Consider the following 25749-nt stretch of genomic DNA (forward strand, 5'->3'; position numbering starts at 1 on the left):
TACACCAAAAGGGCCAGCATATGGAGAAAATGAACATGTGGACCAGAGTTCCCAGGAAAACACCAGTAGTAATGCAGCAAATGAAAGCAACACACCTGCGGAAACAAGTACCAGACCAAAAAGGACCATAAAACCACCTCAGAGACTGATTGAAAGCTGCTGGGTGGACAAGGGTTCTTGGCAGGTTTATAAGGACAGTGTTTGTTTTTTCCATAAAGGGGGAAGATGTGTTACTATGTAGTTATAATAAAGAACTACAGTTCCCAGCAGGCAATTCAAGGGGTCACATGGGGGAAACACGAAGTGGCTGGAAAGGGCGGGAAAAGCAGCCAGCCTGTCTGTTGCAAGTCTGTTGCAGCCTGTTGTTGTTTTGTTATTTTAATAAATGTTCAGATGTGAAACCCACGCCGAGTTTGTCTTGTGATGAAGAATAAACATAACAATTATCAGAGACTTTCTAAAAACTATTCAAATGGATGTTGATAAAAGTTATTAAAATACACCAAAATGCACTTAAAAACACCTTAAAATACTAACAAATAATTAAAAACTTTGAGATAACTGAAACATTCAACCTGTGTTTGCCCTTTTCCACAGGGTCAGTAACCCACTTCAAATCAATAGGGTTGTCAGTCCTGCACCAGCCCTCCACTACCATCCTCTGCCTCCTACCACCAAGCCAATTTTGCATCCATTTGGCTATCTCACCCTGGATCCCATGTGTTCTAACCTTCTGGACTAGGCTACCATGCGGAACCTCGTCAAAGGTCTTGCTAAACTCCACGGAGGCAACATCTACTGCCCTGCCTTTGTTAGTCCTGTTGGTCACTTCAATCAAATTTGTGAGATATAATGTCCCCCGTACAAAGCCACACTGACTACTTCTAATCAGACCTTGCCTTTCCAAATGCAAATAAATCCTGTCCCTCAGAATTCCTTCCAATAACTTTCCTAACTTGGCTTATCCCTGTTGCCCTTCTTAAATAAAGGCACAACATTAACTATCCTCCAGTCTTTCAGTACATCTGCTATGGGTAATGAAGATACAAATGTCTCCTCCAGGGCCCCAGGAATCTCCTCCCTTGCTTCCCACAACATCGTAGGTGGCATCAACACCAGAAATCAAGCCCGAGCTGCTGGATACAGTAAAAAAGGTGTTTCATGTCTTTACAGGCATTGTCAAGGTCAGGGACTGCATTTTCAAATGCCATATTACATCAAGTGGAGCAGTTACTGTGCAACGGACCACATCACCATCACTCACCTGCCAACAACCTCCATCAATCAAGACTCGTATTTAGCATTCATCTGCCCCACGACACCTCTCACACACAGCATTGCTCAACCACCTACCAATTCTGCTGGCGATGCAACGATGATGGACACATCATCCAAGTATCCAAATGTACACACCTTGCTCTTTCACATTTAGGCAGCTAACATGATGGGAACAAGAACATTAGCAACTTCAAGTACATAACAACGTCATGGATATTCAGTCTGCACCAACAGAATTAAAGAATCAACAGTAAATATTTTAAGAGTGCACGTAAACCATTACTTCTTTGGGTGTATGCATTATATGTCTCAATGCATTTATGAAGTCGTTATGCCATGCAGTCTTCCTCCTGCTACTCTCCAGCAGCTCATTGCATGGCTGCTCACATGGGCTGTGCCTTCATGATGGTGAGGTGGGAGACCCCAGCCACCCAGGTCATTCTCTCTTCTCTGCTCTTCCATCAGGTAGAAGATACGGGAGCCTGAGGACACGTGCCACCAGACTTAAGGACAGCTTCTACCCCACAGTGATAAGACTATTGAACGGTTCCCTTATACGATGAGATGGACTCTGACCTCATGATCTACCTTGTTGTGACCTCGCACCTTATTTCACTGCACTTTCTCTGTAGCTCTGACACTTTACTCTGTACTGTTATTGTTTTTACCTGTACTACATCAATGCACTCTGTACTATCTCTATGTAAATGCACTGTGTAATGAATTGACCTGTATGATCGGTATGCAAGATAAGTTTTTCACTGTACCTCGGTACAAGTGACAATAACCAATACCAATACCAATACCAAAAGCTTGAGATTCATTTGAAAAACCCTGTAAAGATCCTCCAAGGGGTGATTGAGGCAGTGGAATCTCTCTCTGAACATCACAATTACCTGCAAATGATGGCATCACGACACTGCTGTGTGCATATCATCCATGTGTTTGTGCCTTGCACAGTCAGGATCCAGGTCGTCAGTAAGTAGCCTTTGTCAGCCAGAAGTTATCCTGTGAATTGTCATGATACTTCAGATACAGATGGCACAGTGAACTGCCACAGAACAAGGACACTAGTACTGTTGCCAGGATACCAGATGTAGATTTGAAAGATCACAGCTACAGCAAATTGGGTCTAGAAACCCTTCCAGCTGTGGGACATCTTTGAGTTGATTGCGGTGCTTGCAAATGACCAAAGTGCAGTCAGTGCCACCTTTATGTGGGGAGGCCTGAAATCCTCACATTAATGCCGCTGACAAGAAAGAATTAAATATACTTGATCCTCTTTGGTAAAAAATGTCTGTGACCTCCTTTGTGTAAGTGTAGATGGTAAACTGAGGGATGTTGTTCAAGCAACAGTCAAGATAAAGTTCAAACAACAGTCACTGGCAATATAAGCCTCACATTCCCTGAAGCTAATGTTGTGGCGGGGACAAGATTTTGGTGAGAACACTGTTGTGTAGCAGAGGCATTTTAAACGCTGCTCCACTTCTGAGTCCCAGAATGAAGAATTACCCCTGTCACAAACCAGCAACAAAGGAAACACACTGAGCATGATTTAGTGTTAAAAACTATTTTATTAATCACTACTTATGATAATACGTAAAATAAAAGTAAAAATGTTAGTATGTTAGAATTCAAGAATGTTAAACCTCGAACGTTAACCCCAAAACTAAACTCTTCGTGTGTGTGTGTGACAAAGTCCAAAACTCCCAGTTCCGGAATGGTTCTTAAAGTTCAGTTCCGCAAGCCATAAGGTGAAACATGAGCAAGGGCTTCTTCAACAACCACCGTTGTCTGAAGATAAGATGTAGATGTAGAAAAACATAGAGAGAGTACATACGAAATCCAAATGTTCCACGATGGACCCCAAACGACACTCCAGTGTTTACTCAGTAGTGACTTCCTCACCCCGAAAAGCATCCGAACCGTGGTCGTCCACACACACAAATACCTGTTTCCTTCTACAGGTCAGCAACAAAGTGAACTCCACCGGATTACTTCCAACTTCCATACATGGATTTCAGTGGCAAACACAGTTATTGTTTCTCATCCATCGATAGAGAAAACAAGCAGGCTGGTGTCTCTCTCCCTTCTCTCTCTCTCTCCTTCTTCTGACTTCTTCAACAACGTCATTACGTCCTTTATCTTCTATTGACGTAAGCACGCCCCACACACACATACACACACACTCTCTATCTTAAAGGGACTTTCACTGAGTCCGTAACACCCCTTGAACATGGCCTCTTGTGGACAGTCTTCATCCACTCCATCTCCACCACTGACCACCAACAATCACCCCAATCCCTTCTCCACCTCTTCTGCCAGCTTGTCCCCCTCTGTCTGCCACCTGCCATTCATCCAGTCATGGCATATTCTTGGGAGAATGGCTACAAATATACTCACACCTGGGAGCAACAGCTTTGTGCAAAATTCTTGAAATCAAGACAGATCCTTCAGCATTTGCCATACAATTCCCAGTAGACTTTAGCAATTTATAGAACACCAGAAACCACCAAGCACTTGTAGAAATCAGTCAGCAACCACATATTTAATTATCTCTTTTAAGTGGCGCCAGTGGGAGGTGCCAAGTATGAGGTAAAAGTGGTCATTAACTGGAGAGGGGGGCTCCATTTGGGCAGTGCCTACATGAAATCAGTTTTCCATGCTGCTTCCTCTGTGTACTTGACACAAGAAATAGAAGCTGGAGTAAGTCATTTGCACTTTCATGCCTGGAGACACAAGAGACTGCAAATGCCGGAATCTGGAGCAACACACAAAAAGCACTGAAGGAACTCACTGGGTCAGGCAGCACCTTTGGAGAAAAATGGACAGTCGACGTTTTAGGTCGAGACTTTTCACCTGGACTGCTTTCTGTGTGTTGCACTCTCACGCCTGTTTCCTCATTCAACAAGACCATGTTTGATCTTTCATCTCAGGCCTGCCCTCCTTCACTATCCGCACCATCCTTGATGCCCTAAGGTTCTAGAAATCTATCAGTCACTCTTGAATATATGAGTGATTTAACCTCTACAGCCCTTTTGAATACAGAATTCTAAAAGTTTGCTATCGTTTGTGTGAAGAGATTTCTTCTCATCTCAGTTCTGAATAGGCAACCCCTAATTTTGGGATGGTGACCCTTTGATGTAGACACCCTATCCTGTGGAAACATCGACATCTACCCTATCAAACCCTGCAGAATATTTAATTATGCTCACCCCTTATTTCTCCAAAGTCATAAAATACAGGCCAACTCTGCCTAATCTCCATTCATAAAACAAATTTGCCATCCCAGAAATCAAAGTTAGTGAACCTCTGGAGGACATTAGTTCCATGTGCACTAACACCAATTCCAATATGGCATCTGCCACAACTTTGCACCATTATTGATCACTATGTTCATATGATTTAGCACCAGTACTGCCTAAACAATGTGATATATGGAACTGAAAATGGTCTTTCAGTTCAAAACAGAAGATCAATAGATTTGTGAGGTGATGTGTGTTACTTTCTCTCTGCTGCATCAAACTGTGTACAGCTTCTCCCCACAAGATAGAGAAAAGTGTGTCAATGAGTGTGACCTTGGCTGTTTGGTTGAATTATATGCATTACCATTGCCTCATACATTAAACACTGCATGTCTCCCACCTATAACTCACAGCTTCTAAACACTGGCAGCTAGTTAACCATCACACCAACCACTTACTCTGCCTACACTGGGTGTTGTTAATTGCTCAGGTGTTAGTAGCCTTTCTGACATGGGGTCCAGTGTAGCTATCACCACAAGGGTCCGTGTACCAAATTGGTCACTATTTTCAAACATAGGGAAACTGCACACATTGGAGGCAGCAAGAAATAAATTAAGTCTCCGATTTAATGATTTATGTCAATCATTCATTACAGCTGACAAAGTAGGTGTTTTTATCTGATTGACATTGTTAGTAGGTGAGTGACAGGACTGCAATGATTTAACCAGCAAATGACAGTATTGATTCACTTGCCTGGATATGCCAATTAAAAATGAAGTTGTCAGATGAAAATTTACTAACCTGAAATGATCCTCTCTCCACAGACCTGCTGGGCTGTCTCTTATACTTCTTGTTTTATTTCAGATTTCAAGTACTGCTATAATGTACTTTTGTATCAGTGGCAGCTGCTGGTATTGAACTGATTGGGTGCAGTGTAATTGTGAACTGCTGTCCTATGCAGGAACATAAACTTCATCAGGCTGGACCATGCTGGCTTGGCACCCCTGCCAGGAAGTCCCCGGTATTCTGCACTCTGGAAATCAGCAATGTCGTTTGTGAGGTGACAGGGTCTTGGATGGTGCAGTGAGGAGGTCCCATTCAGAAACTTTTAAAAGCTACTAACATTGAGTCAGAAGAGTCATAGAATTGGCCTGTCGCGTCTCTGCCAACCTATACTATCTATACTAATCCCTAAGTTAAAGAAGTGAAAAGTGTTGAAGACTCTCATAAAAAAGCTACTAAAATTAATGAAAATTCTTAAATTTAAAACATTAAAATAACACAAAATAGTTAAAAAAAACTTCCTGCATAAATATTGCCTTGATTCCCCATTCAACTCACCGGAGTCTCAAAATCGAAGTTAAAGTGGAGTTTATTGTCGTATGTACATGTATGCACTGGTGTAATGAAAAACTTACTTGCAGCAGCATCAGAGCAACATAGCATCAGATAAGCAGCATTCACAAGAAAATCATAAAGTAAATATAAATTATGCACAATTTTTACAAGAAAGAACACAATTGGAACAAAAAAAAACAAATCCATTGTAGTGCAAAGTGATCGAAGTGTTGTTTTACAGGGGTAGTAATTGAAGTTGTGCAGGTTGGTTCAGGAACCAAGTGGTTGAAGGGAAGTAGCTATTCTTGAACCTGGTGGGGTGGGACTTCAGGCTTCTGTACCTCCTGCCCAATGGTAGCTGCGAGAAGATGGCATGGTCTGGATGGTAGGGATCTTTGACGATGGATGTTGCCTTCTTGAGGCAGCACCTCATATAGAAACTACTGATGGTGGGGAGGGATGTGCCAGTGATGTATTGGGCTGAGTCCACTAATCTCTGTAGCTTCTTACGTTTCTGTGCATTCAAATTGCCGTAGCAGCCTACGATGCAACCAGTCAGGATACTTTCGACAGCATATCTGTAGAAGTTTGTTAGTGTTCAGTGACATGCCAAACCTCCTTAACCTTCAAAGAGAGTAAAGACACTAGTGTGCCTTCCTGTAATTGCATCTATGTGCTGGGCCCAGCATCTGGGTCATCTGATATATTAACACCCAGGAATTTAAAGCTCCTGACTCCACCACTGATCCTGAAATATAGATTGGTGCATGTTCGTCCTCCTTCCCTTTCCTGAAGTCAACAATCAGCTCCTTAGTTTTACTGATGTCGAGTGAGAGGTTTTCGTTATGGCACCACTCAACCATGCGTCCTATCTCATTTCGGTAAGCTGACTCATCATCACCTGTGATTCATCCAACAACAGTGGTGTCATCAGCGAATTCGTAAATGGCCTCTCAGCTCCTGTGTCAGGCCTTACCTGACTTTGGACCTGAGAGGCCATTCCCTAGTGTAATGAAGAAGAATCTCAGTGTGGCATCCTGCAGTGAACTCCAAATGGCTTTCAGGAGGGAAGTGAGCTGTCAGTAAGTTCTGACTTCTAGCATTCACAGCATATGTGCCTTTCTTTTGGGCTTTCCAACTGTAGACATTATTATCAAAAGTGCCAATGAAATTAAAAGTTTTCTGTGGTGAGTTTAATTTGTTTCAACAGCTCAAGTGCAACAATTTCTTAAATCTCCCAAGGAGCTTGCTGGCAAACTTTATTTTTTGTAACAACTCGTATCGCTTTCTCACCTGGGCTATTTATACAGTAATAACAACACACATTAATTTTGTTTCTTTTCCCTGATCCATCATTTTTACAGAATTTAATGAATTGAATCTGCCAGAAAATTTCTGTCTTATTTCTTTTGGAGAAATCTGCTCAAAACTGTCCTCCAAATCTATTGTGAAGAGTTCCTTTAATGTCTATGGAAATGTTGTCCTAGGCTCACGCACCTCACCCTCTCCTGTTCACCTTTCATTCCCTGCAGAATTCAACATGGGCTGGATTGGTATCAACAATGACTGTGACTAACCAGGCTCTGTCTGATGAGCTGCATCAGAATTGCCATTGGCTGCTTGAACCCTTTCACCAAAATGAGGAATGTGGATCAATTACTCCCTTATTCTGGCACCTATTTTGAATTCTCCAAATTTCCTGGCCAAAACTTTACCCAGTGTTAACCTCACTTATTTTTCTTCCCTTAACTGGAGCACATTATTTTCTTTCACAGCAGCATCTTTTGGTCACTCATGTTGTTTTGCTTAATTTAAATGTGTTTGCTTACTTACAGCCAACTCCAATATATTTTCAGCACTTAGTCTCATAAGTGTGAACAGAAAATATTTGATTTTGTAAGTATGTTCAGAGAAATGGGCAGCGCTTGAAATTAATAATTTCTTGACGTGTTTCTCTCCATCCCATTTCTATTTCCTTCATCTCCACTTCAAAATATGTTTTTGAACGGTTGAACAGGATTGAGTGAAATTGGCAAAAAAGATCTTGCAGAACTGCTATAAGGTGATGACATGGTCTTTGGTATGACTGTGATGTGAACATAGAAAGAACATAGAACAATACAGGAAAGGAACAGGCCCTATGGCCATGATGTCTGTCCTGGCCATGATGCCAACTTAAACCAATCCCATCTGCCTGAAAATGGACTATGTCCCTCCATCCCCTGTTCATCCATGTGCCTGTCTAAATGACTCTTAAACGTTGCTATCATATCTGCTTCCACCACCTCCCCTGGCAGCACATTCCAGGCACCTACCACTCTCTGTGTAAAAAAAACTTTTGCCTTGCAAATCTCCTTTAAACTTTCCCCATCTCACCTTAAATCTATGCCCTCTAGTACTTGACATTTCCACAATGGGAGAAAGACTCTATCTACCCTATCTGTGCCTCTCATAACTATATATACTTCTATCAGGTCATCTCTCAGCCTCCTACGAGAAAATAATCCAAGTTTGTCCAATCTCTCTTTATAGCTAATCCTCTCTAATCCAGGCAACATCTTCCAGGCGGGTTTTTTGACACAGTACGTAGATAATCCAACCAGGAAAGGGACCATACTGGACCTCCTATTGGGAAATGAGCCTGGCCAGGTGATGGACTTGCAGTGGGAGAACATTTTGAGAACAGAGATCATAACTCTGTAAGTTTTCAGATAGTAAATGGACACATAATAGATAATACATCAATGCAACTAAGAGTGTTGCCATTTACTATTTACTTTCCTCTTGCATTCGACCCTGCAAAGTGTAACACTTCACATTTATCCAGATTAAACTCCATCTGCCATTTCTATACCTATATTTCCGACTGACCTGCTGTAACACACACAAAGTGCAGGAAGAACTCAGTGGGTCAGGCAGCATCTATGGAGGGAAATAAACAGTCAACATTTTGGGCTGAGACCCTTCATCAGGACGGGAAATAAAGAGGGCAGAAGCCAGAATAAAAGGGTGGGGGGAGGAGGAGGAGCATGAGCTGGCGGGTGATAGGTGAGTCCAAGTGCCTTTAACAACCCTCCTCACTATCTTCTACTCCACTAATTTTTGTGTCGTCTGCAAACAAAATCAGCTCACCTACATTTTCATCAAAATTATTTATATACATCACAAACAACAGAGGTCCCAGCAATCATCCCTGCTGGACAGCACTGGTCATAGACCTCCTGTGAAAATAACACCCCTCCACCACTACCCTCTGTCTTCTACGGTCAAGCCAATTTTGAATCCAATCTACCAAGTCTTCGTCGGTCCCATGTGCCTTAATATTCTGGAACAACTAACACTTTACTCACTTGTGTGGGCAGGCACAGTAGTGTAGCGGTTAGCGTAATGCTATTATAGTACCAGTGACCTGGGTTCAATTCTGGCCACTGTCTGTAAGGAGTTTGTACGTTCTCCCCGTGTCTGCATGGGTTTCCTCCGGGTGCTCCGGTTTCTTTCCACATTCCAAAGACGTACGGGTGAAGAAGTTGTAGGCATGCTATGCTGGTGCTGGAAGCGTGGCGACACTTGCAGGTTTTTCTATGCAAAAGATGCACTTCACTGTGTGTTTCAATGTACATGTGACCAATAAAGACATCTTATCTTACTTTAGGCAGATGGGTAAAGCCATGCCGTCCATCAAACTTGATTTAAAGTCTTCCAAATTATCTTAAGTTTTAGATACTAAATTACACTTTACTCTCCAGTAATATTGACGAATTCAGGTTACTGGATAATTTGATTTCTTTTAAACACAAAGAATTTTGTTAGTAGCATATGATAATGCCTTGAGTATAAACAGAATATATACTGCAGGAATCTTCTCAATAATGGCTGTAGCTGTACCAGGAAAAAATAGCTTAAAAGGTTAATTAGCCCTGTTCTCTGAAGCTTCTGATAAAGTTTTTCTGTGAGATACTAAAATGCAGAAGAGTTTTGATTGCTAAGATTTGGTCCTATTGACTTCAGCTCTAAGGTTGCTAACTGCTGTAAATGACAGCTATGGTAAGGCTAATACAAGAATACAGTAACATTTTGATTTTTTTTATTTCACATTTCAGGTAGAATAAATGCTATCAAACAATAACCTCCAATAAAGCACGTGCCACATTTTTGTTTTAAATATAATTGTTACTCGATAAAATTTGGGCTTTATTTTCCTCCACAAAATTTTGGAGCTCATACATAAACATTGCCCTTATTTTTGAAAAAAGAAAATATACATAATTTAAAAACATTTAAAAAATGGCATATCTACAAATTAACAATAACACATTGGAATGAAAGAGACCCTTTTCTTTTGGTAACTGCTGCCTTCATTCAGAAACATGAAAATAAACTACTAATCGTAATGGGTTTAGCTTCATATGTGGTGACATTCTTTCTCTGACTTTTAATTTCGAGCAAGCTGAGAGATGTCAGTTGTCTTCATGTACAATTCATTTTTACTTTTGCCCTTTGTAACAGAAGTAAAGCTCCCATTGACTTAAACATTGAAAACAGATAGTCTGTTCTCTCATCAAACCATATACCATGATTTAATATTTAGCAGCAGCTTAAAATAAATGCAAATTGCTGTTACTATTTTTTATTATCTTAGCGATTCAATTTAACAGTCTCCTCAGAAAAGTACACTTTTTGACTACTGTGAACCAGAATATTTCTGACAATAATAACTATTTGGAATCTTGACAAAATTACATGTTGATAATTTTCTGCAGGATGTAATATTAATAACATATATAATTTAGAGGACATTATTGTTGCTCAGAACAGGGGTGAACCGCATTTTTAACTTTCTCCAATACTTAGTTTTACAGTATTTCCTTCTGAAAGACAGTTCCTGCTTAATTTGTTTCAGACTAACAAAATAAATGAGTTTCATACAAAGAGGAAGGCTTACAAAATAATGGCAATGTAATAGTAATAAATGCTTGTTTATTTTCCTCAAATGTTTCTGTTTCCTCAAATAATTTTAATGGAAGGAATTAAATTCTTTTCCCACAGATTGGCTATCTTACTTAGATAACTGAGACTTCTGATTTTTGAGTTTGCTAACTGCAGTCTGTCCTCTTCCTCACATTTGGTCAAGATAGTGAAATAACCAAAGGGTGTTGCTCCTTTAAAAGATACAACGGGGAAACTTCATAAAAAGATTTAACTAGCAAAAGAGCCAGTGGACTGTTTGCACAACATAAGCACATAAGATCAGAACAATTACATATTTCAGAAAATTCAGCTAGATCCCTATCAATACTGCAACTATACTGACCACTGATACATTTTACAAACTAGCTGCAGTGACTTTAGACGCACATTTATGTATGTACACTCACTGAATGAAATGCTTTGATTTCATTCTGCTCGAGTTCAACATTGCTGCAATCCATGAGTAAACTTTAGTTTGCTCCCTTTCAAACTATCTATGTAATATTAGCAAAATGAGACACTTTTAGAAAAAAAGAAAACAGAGGCTAATTCTAAGGTGATAAATGGTTAAGTGCATATCATGCAGCACTAATATAGTGCAAAAAAAGTTCCTCATTTAAACAAATGTTGTGGGCCATAGTCCACAGGTCATTTTGAGAGAGCATTTCATTTGATGGAAAAATCAAGGTTATAGTTTGCAACATTGCAACATTTTCAGCAGCAATAAGTACTGGTTTAGGTGGTTAACTTGTTGGAAATATATACTGTATTTATGGTTTTATAATTAAGAAGGAAAAGGTTTAAGCTGTTAATATAGTAGCAAGTTCCCAGTTGAATATTTTAATTTGTATTTTACTATTATATTTTGCGGTTTCTGATGTTCATGTTTTGCAAAATCTTCCAGCAATTCATCCATCCTTCTTGCTTTAAATAATGACCTGTCGCCAAGCACATAAATATTATTCAATGCTGCTGTGTCTACAATCAATTGCAATAAGCAGTTGATAGAAGTATAAATTTACACTCCTTCTGTATTAACACTGGAGGGAAGAGAATTTGAAACTGCTTTTGGCCAGGGTTTTCAGTTTAACTTCTCAATCCATCAAGCCTGTTCTTTCTAGTAAGTGTGCATCATGTCTATGAACATTTGCCAGTTTTTCACTTGATTTCTGTCATAGTTGATGATCTTATTCACACAGGCAGTGTTCTTATATTTGATATATAGTTATTAAGCACAAGGCAATTATTTGAAAATTCATGTTTACTTTTCAATTCTAATGTAATTTGCATTTTAATGTCATTCAGATAAAATTAAGGATTTCTTTTGGCGCAATGCAGGACAGTTATTTAGCATCATATCAAAGATTTAGCTTGCTGTAAATAGGCAGCTGTATCATTTGAAGTTCTGCATTATACTGAGAATGAAATCTGTGGCACATTTTCCATCTCCTTCCTGTAAAGATGTCACAGTGCTATAGAATCTGGCACACTGACACAGAATTCTGTAAAGGACGGTAGTCTGGGCATACAGAACTGCACAGTATATCTTACAGTGATGAGAAAGATAGGGACATGTCCATCAAGCAATAAGGGAGTTTACATGTCAGCATCTCCATCATAGGCCAAGGTCAAAGGTTTCAGCTTGTTATTTTGTTTTCTCTGTGGTTTCTTGGGCTTTTTGCTACAAAGGAAGGCAAAGACAAGTTACCATTGTGATGTAAATACTTCTGTTCAAATGATTTTAAGCAATATTGTACGCAAGAAGGATTTATGTATCATCTTTAATTTAGCTGATTGCAGCTGGTACAATGTTGGAAATACTTTACATGGCTTTACTGTTCCTGAGTTAGAGGTGGTTGATAATCAACAAATGCTTACAGCTTCAGATTTATATACAGCCACGTATGTGGACTTTGGGTGAGGGCACTGCCAAAATTCATGGTTTAAAATGACAGACTTGTCAACTGTCCGAGAAATCTGGGTGTGATCTTCAGTTGGGAAAGATTCAGTCCCTTGTGGTGAGAATCAAAATTAAAAAGATGCTGTTACAAAGATGCACAGCACACAGAATCTTCACTCGCCATTTCATTGTAAGGGCAAGATCCAACCAATCTCACACAGTAGTTCAAACCAGCATGATACATTCTTTGAGAACTGCAGGATTTCCCTTTAGGATTCGAACCAATTTGAAGAAACACCTGACCTGAGAAGGTACCTATGGTCATGGTGATATCTCATCTAAAGTTTTGGCATTACATTGTTCATTGATTTAATAAGCTTAAAACAGATTAACATGTTTGTTACAATCAGCTTAATCAACAATTGTACCACCTCAAAAATTATCATTAAACAGATATTTTTCTCGAAGAAACAATGATTGTGTTAGGTTGTAAAAGATTTCAAAATGCAGCAAAAGTGGTGAACGCTGAGGCTGGGAGTTCAGGCAGATGATTTAGGTCTAATGAAGGTTGCTCCATGTTCATACTGCATCTTATCTTCTGCAGCACCTGACCAGAAAGTGCTTGATATTGAGTGGGAATAATGAATAAATATACACCTTTCCACATCAGTCTCATTTCTCATACTAATAAGCAGTGACATGAAAAGATGGGAAGTTTTTTTAACAATAAATGTAGTTACGATCTAAGAAGCACGGGTACCTGTTCAGTAAGAAGAAAGAAATACTTACTGTGCAAAATTCAGGACATTCATTTCATCAGAACCATTCTTGGCTTGATGTGTTATGGAATCCAGCAATTAAGGAGATATTTTAATCATGCTATGCTTACCATGTAAATCAATTTAAAAATCTACATTAGAAGGCAAAATTTGGAATCACAATTCACTTCTGTTCATACTGGCTGTGAGCTGTATGGAACTATAATATAGATACTTGTCCAAGCAATGATGGGTTCAATTTACAATCATAAGATAGTTTTGCCTTATTGTCAGTCAGAAATCAGTAAAAGCCAGAAGTCAATTAGTTGTTAGCACATGCGAGTGAAAAAGGTTAAAGAAATGATTGCATTTAGTAAAATTCAAATCATATCTATGAATATGCCTGGAGCTAATTTCTGAAGCTAATTTTGATTTAAATACAATTGGACCACATTCCCTGCAGTACCACAATGATTTGTTTACTGACAACAAAAGTTATTTAATCTTTGTCCAGATCACCTGAAAAAGTATGTGTGGGTACGCAGATGAACTTATACACTGTATATATGAATATACATTGTGTGAACAGATAGTTATAAAGATAGATAATATGCATGCAAGAATTTTGCATTTTTATTACTAGATGCAAATGCTTACTCTTCAGACTATTCTTTAATCTGCAAGCTTCAGGTGATTTACAAGGAAAGTTGTATGCCACCTAAGGAAAGCTACTTTGAATAGAATGTGGTAATTTAATAAGTTGCACACAAACATAGTACACATACTCAGCTCTTCTTACTCCTACAGTATAATTTCTATATCTGCATTATTTCTACTGCATGGGACATCACCACAAACTTACCAGGCTAGATAGATCATAGAGACAATGAAGATTATTAAGACAAAACCTCCTGCTGCCACACCATAAACCCATGTTTTCAGCTTCCCATCTATAAAGCAAAGATACCTTGTTAACTCTTAACAATGAATACAGAGATGCCATAATCTAGAATTGATTGTGGGCAGTAACCTGGACAGGTAAATTTATTTTGAAAAATTTAAATTAGCAGTATAATACCACTTTTGTATTATTATACTTCTCCTGTTGCCATAATTTTTACCTTATTTTCACACTACTTCAAAGAAGGAACTGAGGTATCCAAATACTTGGTAACACAATCTAGTCTGTACACTGAATCACTATCACTGATGACTTAAAGAGTACATAGCTTGGGCATGAAAAGATCATTGACTCATCTAGACTGCACTGTCTCATTTCCCAGCAGAATTGGTTCTGTGATACTGTGATTCTGGAAGAAGCAACCTTAAATCTTCATATTAGCATATGTAGGAATACTTGAATAATATAATCAGTGGCATTTATTAACATAAATTACAATTTTCTAAATGTCAATTTTATATCAAGAACCATTATGTTTGTGGAAAGTAGTACTTTATCCCATTGTTTCCTTTAAAATGCAAAATGTACAATAAATAAGAAATTAGTTGGTGTCTGAAAAAGGTTATGGGATTTCATTAGTCACGTATGAACTTACTAGCAATTCACTTCCCCTCCAACCAAGGGCTGTATGATAACATTTATCAAAGTCTTACACGGACACTTTTCTTTCAGTGCACATAAATTTTTGTAAATAGGTGTTTTTCTTTAACAAGTGCATGATCAAAATATGTTAAAATCTAATTCATGGATTTTAATTCTTTGTAGGGTGCAAATCAAATACACATCAAAATTATTTGCTGACTATAATGGAACATTTCCATTAAGAGGATAAAAACATCAAAATTTAATTAATCAATAGGGAAGTAACCCTAAAAATTTGTTTTAAGTTAACACCTGTTATGTGTATGTCTCTTCATATATTCAAACATATTCACAATAATTTGCTTCTTGAATGTTTTACTATCTCTAACAGAATATGATTAATTGGGGATCTCCTGCACAACATAAGTCATGGCATGGCACAAAAGATTATAAGCAATGAGATTTGTTTTGATTCTGATTTTTAATACAGACAATAATCTCTCCTTAATTAAAAGTGAAGTGGCAATGAATAACATTATACTTGTAATCAATAAAAAGTAAAGGTGACATTAATATGACATAAGTTTTTAATATTAAGAATGTAGAACTCAGTTATCAATGGATATGTTGACATTGGACATGTTGGGTGAAATTGTGCTAAGTAGGTTGAGAGCACTGATTGCAATCACTTGTACTGAATCAATGCATATGGCTACAGCTTTTAGGGACAATTATATGACCAGGCTGCTTTACATTTGTTTAAATTGTCATGGTTGCTTAGATGGGGCGTTCAAATTCACAGGAAAAAGGATCGGGGTGACAAGCTTTTAGTGAATTATAATGAACTTGTGCAAAATAATCTGCTCCAAAACTTTGGCAGAAGAAGTAGAGGAAGGATTCTGGTCAACTGCATGAATCATTTTACAACCTTGAACTGGAATATGAAGAACATTTATTGTTGCTCTGTATTAGAATGTTGAAAATGTCACTTCATTGCCAATAAATTATGAAAACTACAAACAGTTCTAATTTTTCTTGAAGTAAACTCTCCAAGTCATATATTCCAATCTGAAATATTCCTACTCAAAGATGTCATCCTACAAATTTTTAACTCCAGCTCTGAACGAGTTTTATTCATTAAATAGAAGGCTGTACATGTTCTAAGAATCAAAATGGCAGCCAGTTGAATTTGTTCAAACACATATTTTGATAAATTCAATTGACCCTTATGGCAGTGATAGATCAGATCTGGTTTTTAAAATTTATACATCACAGAATCTTCGATGATTTTTATTAGCCTAGATTTTTAAGTTGTAGAAACTGTCACAATATACCACTATAAAACACACTAAAAATCTTACACATATTGCATAAAGTGCACAAGATTTTAATTGCATTCCACTCCATTATTGATATTTAAAACATAATTGGTCTACAAAAAATAATTTTATATAGTATTATAATTCTCTTATATTTCAAAACCAATGTTTAAATAAATAAAGATTTATTGATGATTCATGAAAGGATAACATTTCTTACTATTAATTGGAACAAAGGAAGGACAGCTTCCTGTTCTGCATGAAATCAAAGTCAGTTAAGTGTGAGATATCCCAGAATTAATCAATTGATCTTCCCTTGATCAAATGTCTAGAATCATGGTTAAAATAGGAAAGATGTGAATAAGAGGATGGTATACAGGGGACTACATTACACTACAAGTCAGTACTTTTAAATGATTATAAAAGTGAGGAAAAATAAATCGGATTGCTCAATTGGGAAACATACAGTATTTGGAAAGGATTTCTGTAGGCTGCCAAATCCACCAATCCACCTGGTTCCATTTGATTTGGATACCTCAGGTACAGAATGTATCAGTAGGAAAAGAATACATTCAGCCTAATTTTCCATAGTTCCAACTGCAATCGAAGCATCCATAGTTACTACTGGGACATGAATTGATAATTCAATAATATACGAGCTATACACTCAGTTAGTAGCTGCAGACACTTGTTAACAACAAACTCACATGTACACTCACGCTGATGGAGACATACACCAACACATGCACAAACAAGCAGGCAGATACAGGAAAAACTTTATGGCATGTATACCCTGAAAATGATACACCCACATGCATACATGGATGCTCGTATATGCAGCCTGGTTTACCGACTGACAAACATTCAAATGGCATGGCAACATTTTATACAACCTACTGTCATTTCATCATCAGTGCAAACCGAGAAAGTTTGATTGTCACAATATTTGTTGACTTAATTACTGACCATGTTTAAAGAAATTACTCTGCATAGATATATCAGCAATAATCATTAAAATGCAGAGATATGCAAGGATTATTGTGTATTAACCTATTGGCTGCATATCTTCGAAAAAGTAAAAGACTGCAGTTATAAACACAGCAAGCTCTGGAACTACTCAGCAGTCAGACAGTATCTGTGGAATGAGAATCAGATCGAGATCTTTCATCAGAACTAGAAAAAGTTAGAAATCAAAGACGTATAAAATTGCAGAGAAGGCGAAGAATTGGAGAGAGCGAAGGAATGTTTATGGTAGGGTGAAGACCAAGAAGAACTATCTGGCACAATTGGTGGTGTTGCTGCTTGAGAGAGGATGGTGAAGGCTTCATTTTCACAACTTACAGTATGTGTCTGGAGGAGATGTAAATGGGAAATCAATAAGAACATGAGAGACAGAGAGAAAAACAAGAAGAGAGCTGTGAAGTACAGAACATAGATATTGCTGGTAATCTGAAATAAAAGAAAATGCTGCAAATGCTTAGTTGGGCAAGCAGCATCTGTGGAAAGAGAAAAACAGAGTTAATGTTACAGGCTGATGACCTTTTATCAGAACTTGACAATTCTTGTGCATACTGGTAGGGTGCTGGTTATCCAAAGTTGTTGAATGCATTGTTTAGTCCTGAGAACTGTAACATGCCTAGACGGAAGTTGAAATGCTGCCCCTCAAGCTTATGTTTGGTTTTGTTGTAATAGTGCAAGAAGCAAAAGACAGGGAGGTCAGAGTGGGAGAGGGATGGAGAATTAAAAGGAGTCACCCCGAAGCTTAGGATCACCTGTGTAGCTGAATGCTTTATATCATTTCTGACAAAGAATCTATATTCAAGTTGATCCTGGGCATACAGTATAAATAGAAAGACATGCTAGTCAATAATGAATTGGTAAGTCAACACTGTATGTTTTATTGTGTATCTGTCATTAATCAAAAAAACTGCTCCTGTTGATGCTGCTAATTTTGTCAATGCTTTCTCAACACATATTTTTCCCAGTAATGGAGTACATAAAAAACAACTATGTTTTTGCCTCCATTCCTGTAGTTTACCTTTGTGATGTTTGCTGACAGTTATTAGCATTAGAATTGCAATTTTGTTTATCGTCTTCTCAGAGGGCTCTCTTCAATACTGAGTTCTACAAAGCACACATTTCCACAAGTAAATGATTCGAATATAGACTCCTGTCAGAACAAGTGAAAGGTACATAGCTGAACTTTCCTTTTCCTTTTATAGATACTGATTGACCTATGTTTTCCATATCTTTCTGTATGTTTTCAATCATTTTATGCTTCAGTAACAGATTTCCAGCATTTACAATTCTCTTTTTACATAACTGCCTCCTTTTTCATAACTGTCACATTAATAAACATGAATTCCATCAATATTAGGTAAATTATTTTAAGCAGGAAAGTACAGTTAATATTCTGAAAGCCAATGAGTTTAATATTCTGTACTATAGAGAAAAATTTCATCATAGAATTAGTCACAGCATGCGAATATATAGTTGTAAGTATTCTTGTTAAGAGAACATTAAAATGTTTAAAATGCAGCAGTTTTCAGCAGAAGATAATTAAAGTGTTTTATAATTTCGTAGCACTTCTATTCTTCGATTCAACTTGCACAATGGCAAAGTGATTTTGAATCATGTAGAAAGTGTTGAGTTGTATTTACTTTTTATAGACTAATACCATATTCTGAATAATTCTTAACGTTTAACAGCTGTCTCTTAGGCCACACCTGGGAAGATTTATTTAAATTGTCTAAGGTATTGAACCTGAATTTTTATCTGACCTGCTCCAAAAGGTTGCAGGAACCATGTATGTCCTGAATGTCCTTGTTTGCTATCAGATGTTTGGGTTGGATTGATGGCTCGGCTTGTCTTCACATCTGCTTTTTTCTCCTCCACTGAAGGGATCTCTAGCACTGGGATCATGGTACATTGATCCAGCAGATTGTCTGATGTCACCACCTCTGTGTAACCTTCTTCACAGGCACACACTGCAGACTAGACAGGAAATATTAAAGTTTTGTCTTTTAAACATTCAAGTCAGGTGAAAATATTATTTTAATCATAAAATATTGCACTTGAGTTACTGATATTCTATTGTTGCCAATGATAGAATAACAGTAAATTCAGGAATTCTATACTGCTGTCAGCAGTTAACACTTACCTCAGTACAGTATGTGTGAGGTTTAGTGCATGGTGGGTTACAAGACCTGTCAGCATAAGGTTGATTCAATGCAGAGCAGCCACCTACAGATAAGATAAGATAACATAAGATAAGATAACATAAGATAAGATATCTTTATTAGTCATATGTACATCGAAACACACAGTGAAATGCATCTTTTGCATAGAGTGTTCTGGGGGCAGCCCGCAAGCGTCACCACACTTCCAGCGCCAACATAGCATGCCCGCAACTTTCTAACTCGTACATCTTTGGACTGTGGGAGGAAACCGGAGCACCAGAGGAAACCTACGCAGACACGGGGAGAACGTACAAACTCCTTACAGACAGCAGAGGGAATTGAACCCAGGTCGCTGGCGCTGTAAAGCATTACGCTAACTGCTACACAACACAAATAGTTACATCTAGTAACATTAAATAATAAATTTGAAAGGTAATGTCGTTTGTATCACCATCTGTTGTCCTCTTATTATTATGGATCCAATACAAAGCCTGTATGCTTGAACATATAGCCAAAGAACTTCATGGTTACCATTGATCTAATACTGTGTGGTTACACATAATATGTGCCCAGTTATATCACACTGATTAACAGTGGACAACTGGAATGAGGGCTTTTTGACAACAGAGATTAGTTTAAAGAACTTCGTGGAAAAATGTTGATTTTTAGACTTTGTCATCATAAAACTATTCTGTTTGTCAGCTCCAAATTTTGATAACTATCAAGTAAACAAATAAGATTCAACAATGCAGGTAAAAGAGAATCTCAACATGACAAACCGACTGTTTGGAAATGAAGAATCAAAAATAGATCAAAATGTTACACTTTTTGTAAAAGTTATTTTCCAATAACATGCAGAAAAAAATGGCATATTTTACATAATAATCATATGGAATGGCACTGAACGTTTATTGCATTATTTCCTTATGGAGATTTGGCTTAAATTTGTTCTTACATTCCTCATATTTATGTTCCCTAGTAGTTAACTCACTAATCACTTGAAATAATTTCTCACCCCACAATTTATCTTACAAAAAACTTGGACAATATTAAACACTTTTATCAGATTTTATTACTAATCTTATCTATTCTGGGAGGAAAAAATTCCATGCCTCTTCTTGCTGAAGTCTTTTGCTGCTGCTTTTCATTCTGAATAGAACCCTCTCCCTGGCTCTGGAATCCCTCCTAAAGTTGCTTGTGTCAATCTTATTCGTTATGCCACTGAGTATAGCATAGAGCAGGTCAAAAATATAAAATAAACATTTGATAGAAACCCTTCAGAAAGGCATTGATAATCATGTATATTCATTGCCCTTGCAGAAAATAAAAAATGATTTCAGTACCTGTGACATTTATTCCATCTGACCTCTGACACCACACTTCTCGGTATGATCCTGTCCAAGCACCAGCCAACCAAATGTATTCGTAACAGTGACCACCTGTAAAAAACCATTTGAAGGAATGAACTGAGTGTACTACATCTCAGGGTGCAGTGGGAGGCATAGGAAGTTTTTTTTCCTTTTGTACTACCTCGATGCACTTAAGTGATCTGTCTGGATGGCATGTAAACAAAAGCTTTTCACTCTATCTTGATCCATGTGACAAAAATAAACCAGTTACCAATTACCAAGATTACAGCTGAGACTCCTTTTGAATTTAATTTAAGTTTGTCTTCCACCTGTTGAACACTAGTGAAAAGTGTTTTGCAGGCACAGATCCTGATCACGTTCCTGTTTTCTGTCATAAGTGCAGGGTTAATATTATTCACAATATCTCAGGTCTGTTTTCTCCAGTTCAATTGCACTTCTGAAGGGTTCAGAAGCACTGAAGTCTGTGGCAAAAGTAGGTATGGTGAGACAATGTGTTTACTTCATTTTGCACAGAGTTTTATAAATGAAACCAACCATTCAAAATTCAAGAAGGAATAGCTATGTTTCAAATATAAATGTATTTTTCTTACTGTTCACTTGTTTTGCAATTTGTTGGTCAACTTAAGTGCTATTCTGCTACTTTTTAGCAACAATGTGGAGGGACATAGCATAACCAAGATATTAACTAACACAAATTTCCATTTACATTGACAGCCTGGAGTACTAGAAATGCTGGCTGAATTTAAAGTAGTTAAGTCACCAGTATTGGTAGGATGCATCCTCAGATTATGAGGGAAGAACAGGAGGAATCACCAGGGCACTGATCATAATCTTTTAATTTTCTTTGGATAGGAAGGTAGTGCCAGAGGCCCGGAAAGCTGGTTACCCTCTTGTTCAAAAAAGGGAGGATAAGCTTAGCAATTCCAGGCCAGGGAGGTGAATGGCAGTGTTCCCTGAGGATCAGAGTTGGGGCCTTGGTTTTTTGATCTGTATTCATGACCTAGACTTGGAATGCAAGCCACAACTTCTAAATTTGTGGATGACACAAAATTTGGCAGAATTGTAAACTGCAAAGAGGATAGTGATAAATTGCAGCAGGATAGAAATGGTCTGCTAGAATGGACGGATGCATGATGGATGAAGTTTAACGTGGACAAATGTGAGGTGATGCATTTTGATGAAAAGAACAGGGAGGGTTTAACTAGGATAAGAGATATTGTTCTAAAAGTAGAAGTTGCAGAGCAGGTTGATAATGCAGAATGGCTTCTGGGTTTTGTCAATAGAGGCATGGAATATAAAACAGGGTAGTTATGCTGAACCTTTATAAAACACGGGTCTGTCCTCATTTGCAGTATTGTGTACAGTTCCAGACTGCTTATTGAAGGAAGGATGTGGAGGCATTGGAGAGTGCCCAGAGAATCATATAAAATGATGAGAGGTCTGGATAGAGTGGATAGTTGCAAGGTGCTCCCTTTGGTTAAGGACCAAAATTCACATGTATAAAATAAAAGGAGAGGGAATTAATAGTAAACTGAGGAAGATCTTAATTACACAGTGTGTGGTTGGAATCTGGAAACACTGCCTGCAGATGTGGTGGAGGCATGTTCCATCATGGCCTGCAAGAGGGAATTGGATAAAAATATGGTGAGAACAAAATTGCAAGGCAATGAAGAGGGTTGGGAGATGGAACATGTGGGTTGCTCTGGTAGAGAGCCGGTGGGGACATAATGACATCTTTCTGTGCTGTAACTGTTCTATTATTCTATGAAACTCCTAAGCTTGGTCCATTTACCCAGAAACTGAGCATGCAGAGACATACTGCAGATTCACCTAAATGAGTGGTATTTGGTACTGAAATAATTCAACCTATGTAACATACATGGATTGAATTCTGACTTACAGCACTTAATACAGAAAAGGACATGGGCCCTAACAATGCCTTGTGATGTGCTGCTGAAGACTTGTGCTCCAGAACGAGCAGCATCTTTTACAAAGTTGTTTCAGTGCAATTCTGTAGCATGCATCTACTTGACAAAGTGGAAAATCACCAGTATATTACGACCACAAGAAGCCAGACAAATCCAATTTGACCAATTAATGCTCAATGATTCCACTTGCAATCATCAACAGAGTAATGGAAGGTGTCACAACAGTTCAATTAGGAAGCACTTACTCAGCAAAAACCTACTCCTTTAAGCTCAGTTTGGGTTCTGCCAAAACCACTCAACTTCAGACATTACATCCTTAGTTCATAAGCTGATTTCTGGAGACAAATTTGGAAATCAGAAGAACATCGGACTTACTGTAGTGTTAAGGAATTTTAGTACAATTACAATGGAAATCATGGAGACCATCCAGAAAGTAGAGTCATACCTGGCACAATGTAAGGTGGTTGAGACCTATCATCTCAGGCCAGAACACATTGGGAGTTCCCTAGAGCATTGCTCTGGACCAAACCAACTTCTGCATTTAATCAATGAACTTCTCTCCATCATAAGGTCAGAAGTAGAGATGTTTACAGATGTTCACACAGTGTTTTAGCTGCAAATACTCAAACAATGAAGTAGTCTGTGTCCACATGCAGAAAGACCTAGAAAACTTCCATGATGGGCTTAAAGTTACATCATTCAAGTACCAGGTACTGATCACCTTCAACAAGCAAAATGCTGTGGATGTTGAGAGTCTGCGGTAAAAACAAAAAAAAATCTGAAAATACTCAGCAGGCCAGGCAGCATGTGTGGCAGGAGGAACAGAGTTAATATTTCAGGTCAATGACCTTTCATCAGAACCTGGAAGTGTTTGGATAAAGGGTCACTGACCAGAAATGCTCTGTTTCTCTCTCTTCAGATGCTGTCTGATTTGTTGAGTATTTCTGGTATTACTAGTTTTTTTTCCCAAAAACAAAGTGTCTAACTACTTGTCCATTAAAGTTAGTAGCATTACCGTACCCAATTCCTCCACCTTCAATGGTTTGGGTATACTATTAACCAAAAACAGGACAAATTGCTGTCTGGGTGGAGGTTGCATGTTTTCCTTGTGAACTTGTGTGTTTCCACTGCGTGCTATGGTTCCTCTCATATCTCAAAGATAATTGGCAGATTAATTGGCCACTGCAAATTACCCCTAGTGTAAATGAGTGGCATAAGAATCGGGAGAGCTGATGGGCTTGTGAGAGAGAACGATACAGGGAAATAAGTAAGGAAATTGGATTGATGGGGTTGTTTTTTGAGCTGGCATAGACTTGATGGGTTGAATGGCTTTTTTCAGTATGAAAATATAAAAAATATTCTGCAGTCAGATCAGGTCAGAAGCAAGGTATTCTACAATGAGTGCTTCACCTCCTGTTACCAGCCAAAGCCTTTCCAGCACCTACAAAACACAGGTGAAGCATGAGATGGAATATGTTCTACTTACCTGGATGGACAGCCTCAATAACACTTGATACCAATCAGGACAAAGCAGCTCACTATATTGTAACCTTCACTCCCTCTATTATTGGCTTACCATGACTATAGTGATACCATATATAAAATATCTTGGAGCAAATCACCAAAGTATCTTCAAAAGCACCTGCTGAGCCCATGACCTCTACCACCCAGAAGGGCAAGTGCAGCAGGTAATTAGGAACTTCAGCAGCTCTAAGTCTGCCTTCAGGTAATATATCAGCCTGCCTGTGTGTGCATTCCACACAATGCAAATGCTAGTTATTTTTCACTTAATGAATTCAGAATGATGATTAGGTATTTATGTTCAGTGAGTTTATCCAGTGAGTAGCTGAAGGTCCTGAGGTCTATCCCAATTTGTTATATCAATTCAGCTGATTGCATAGCTCAGCTACTAAGGAAGGACTTGCATATATAGACTCAGGAATTACTTCATTCACAACATTGACCCCACTCCCACATTATCAAAGTACAAAATGCTGTAAGTACTCAGCACGTCATTTGGGAACAGAGACACAGAGTTAGTGTTTCAGGTTAATGATCTTCTATCAGAACTGAACTATTTGATCTGTGGAACGTACTGCAAAGATATGTGGATGGTAACAGCTCTTTCTTTTGTTATATTGGTCATACATCAACAACGAACTGTGTTATATTTGAAAAGCAAAATGCTACAGATGCTGGAAATAAATAAAAACAGAAAAACAAAAAATGCTGGAAATACTCAGCAGATCAGACAGCATCTGTGGAAAGACAAACAGTTAACGTCATTCACTATAGCATTGTAAAACCTTTAATAAAATAAAATATCTTGTGCTTAGACATATAGTAGGGCACTAAAGAATGTTGGTGAACAATGAATCTTAGGGGTCCATAGTTCCCTGAAAGTGGCAACATAAGTGGATTGGGTGGTGAAGGAGGAATATAGCATGCTTGCCTTCATAGGTCAGGTCAATGAATATAAAAGTTGGAATGTTATGTTGTAACTTTACAAAGCACTGGTTGGACGTACTTGGGAGTATTGAGTGTAGTTCTGGTTGTCACACTCAAGAAAGGATGTGACCACGTTGGAGAGAGTGCAGAGGAGTTTTACCAAGATGTTGCCTGGATTGGAGGACTTATGGGGAGATCTTGGATAGGCTGAGCTTGTTTTGCCAGGAGTGAAGGAAGCAGTGGGGGTGGGGGGGGGGGGGGGGGGGGGGGGGGTGGGGGGTGACCTGATAGAAGTATGTAAGATTACTTAAAGCATAGATAGGGTAGATAGTCAAAATATTTTTTTTCCCATATAAGGGGTTTCAAAAACAAGAGGGCAGAGGTTTATGGTGATAGGAAGGAGTTTTAAGGGGGGTCTGAGGGAAAGGTTTGAACATGCTGCCAGAAGATGTGGTGGAATGAGATATAATTACCA

At 38.3% G+C, this 25749-nt stretch overlaps 1 protein-coding gene across 1 annotated transcript in view; it reads right to left on the bottom strand.

The window, feature by feature from the left end:
* Positions 1 to 9928: 9928 nt before the first annotated feature.
* Positions 9929 to 25749, bottom strand: part of thsd7aa (thrombospondin, type I, domain containing 7Aa) — a 299272-nt gene continuing 283451 nt past the window's right edge. Inside the window, exons 24-28 of the mRNA XM_052016677.1 lie at positions 20872 to 20967; positions 19510 to 19592; positions 19130 to 19343; positions 14350 to 14437; positions 9929 to 12510 (exon numbers count right to left, since the gene is read on the bottom strand). Coding sequence (XP_051872637.1) covers positions 12426 to 12510; positions 14350 to 14437; positions 19130 to 19343; positions 19510 to 19592; positions 20872 to 20967 — 566 coding nt within the window. The 3' untranslated portion in view covers positions 9929 to 12425. The remainder of the gene's footprint in view (positions 12511 to 14349; positions 14438 to 19129; positions 19344 to 19509; positions 19593 to 20871; positions 20968 to 25749) is intronic.

The sequence above is a fragment of the Pristis pectinata genome, chromosome 5 (assembly GCF_009764475.1).
Source record: "Pristis pectinata isolate sPriPec2 chromosome 5, sPriPec2.1.pri, whole genome shotgun sequence".
In the NCBI taxonomy this organism is placed as follows: Eukaryota; Metazoa; Chordata; class Chondrichthyes; order Rhinopristiformes; family Pristidae; genus Pristis; species Pristis pectinata.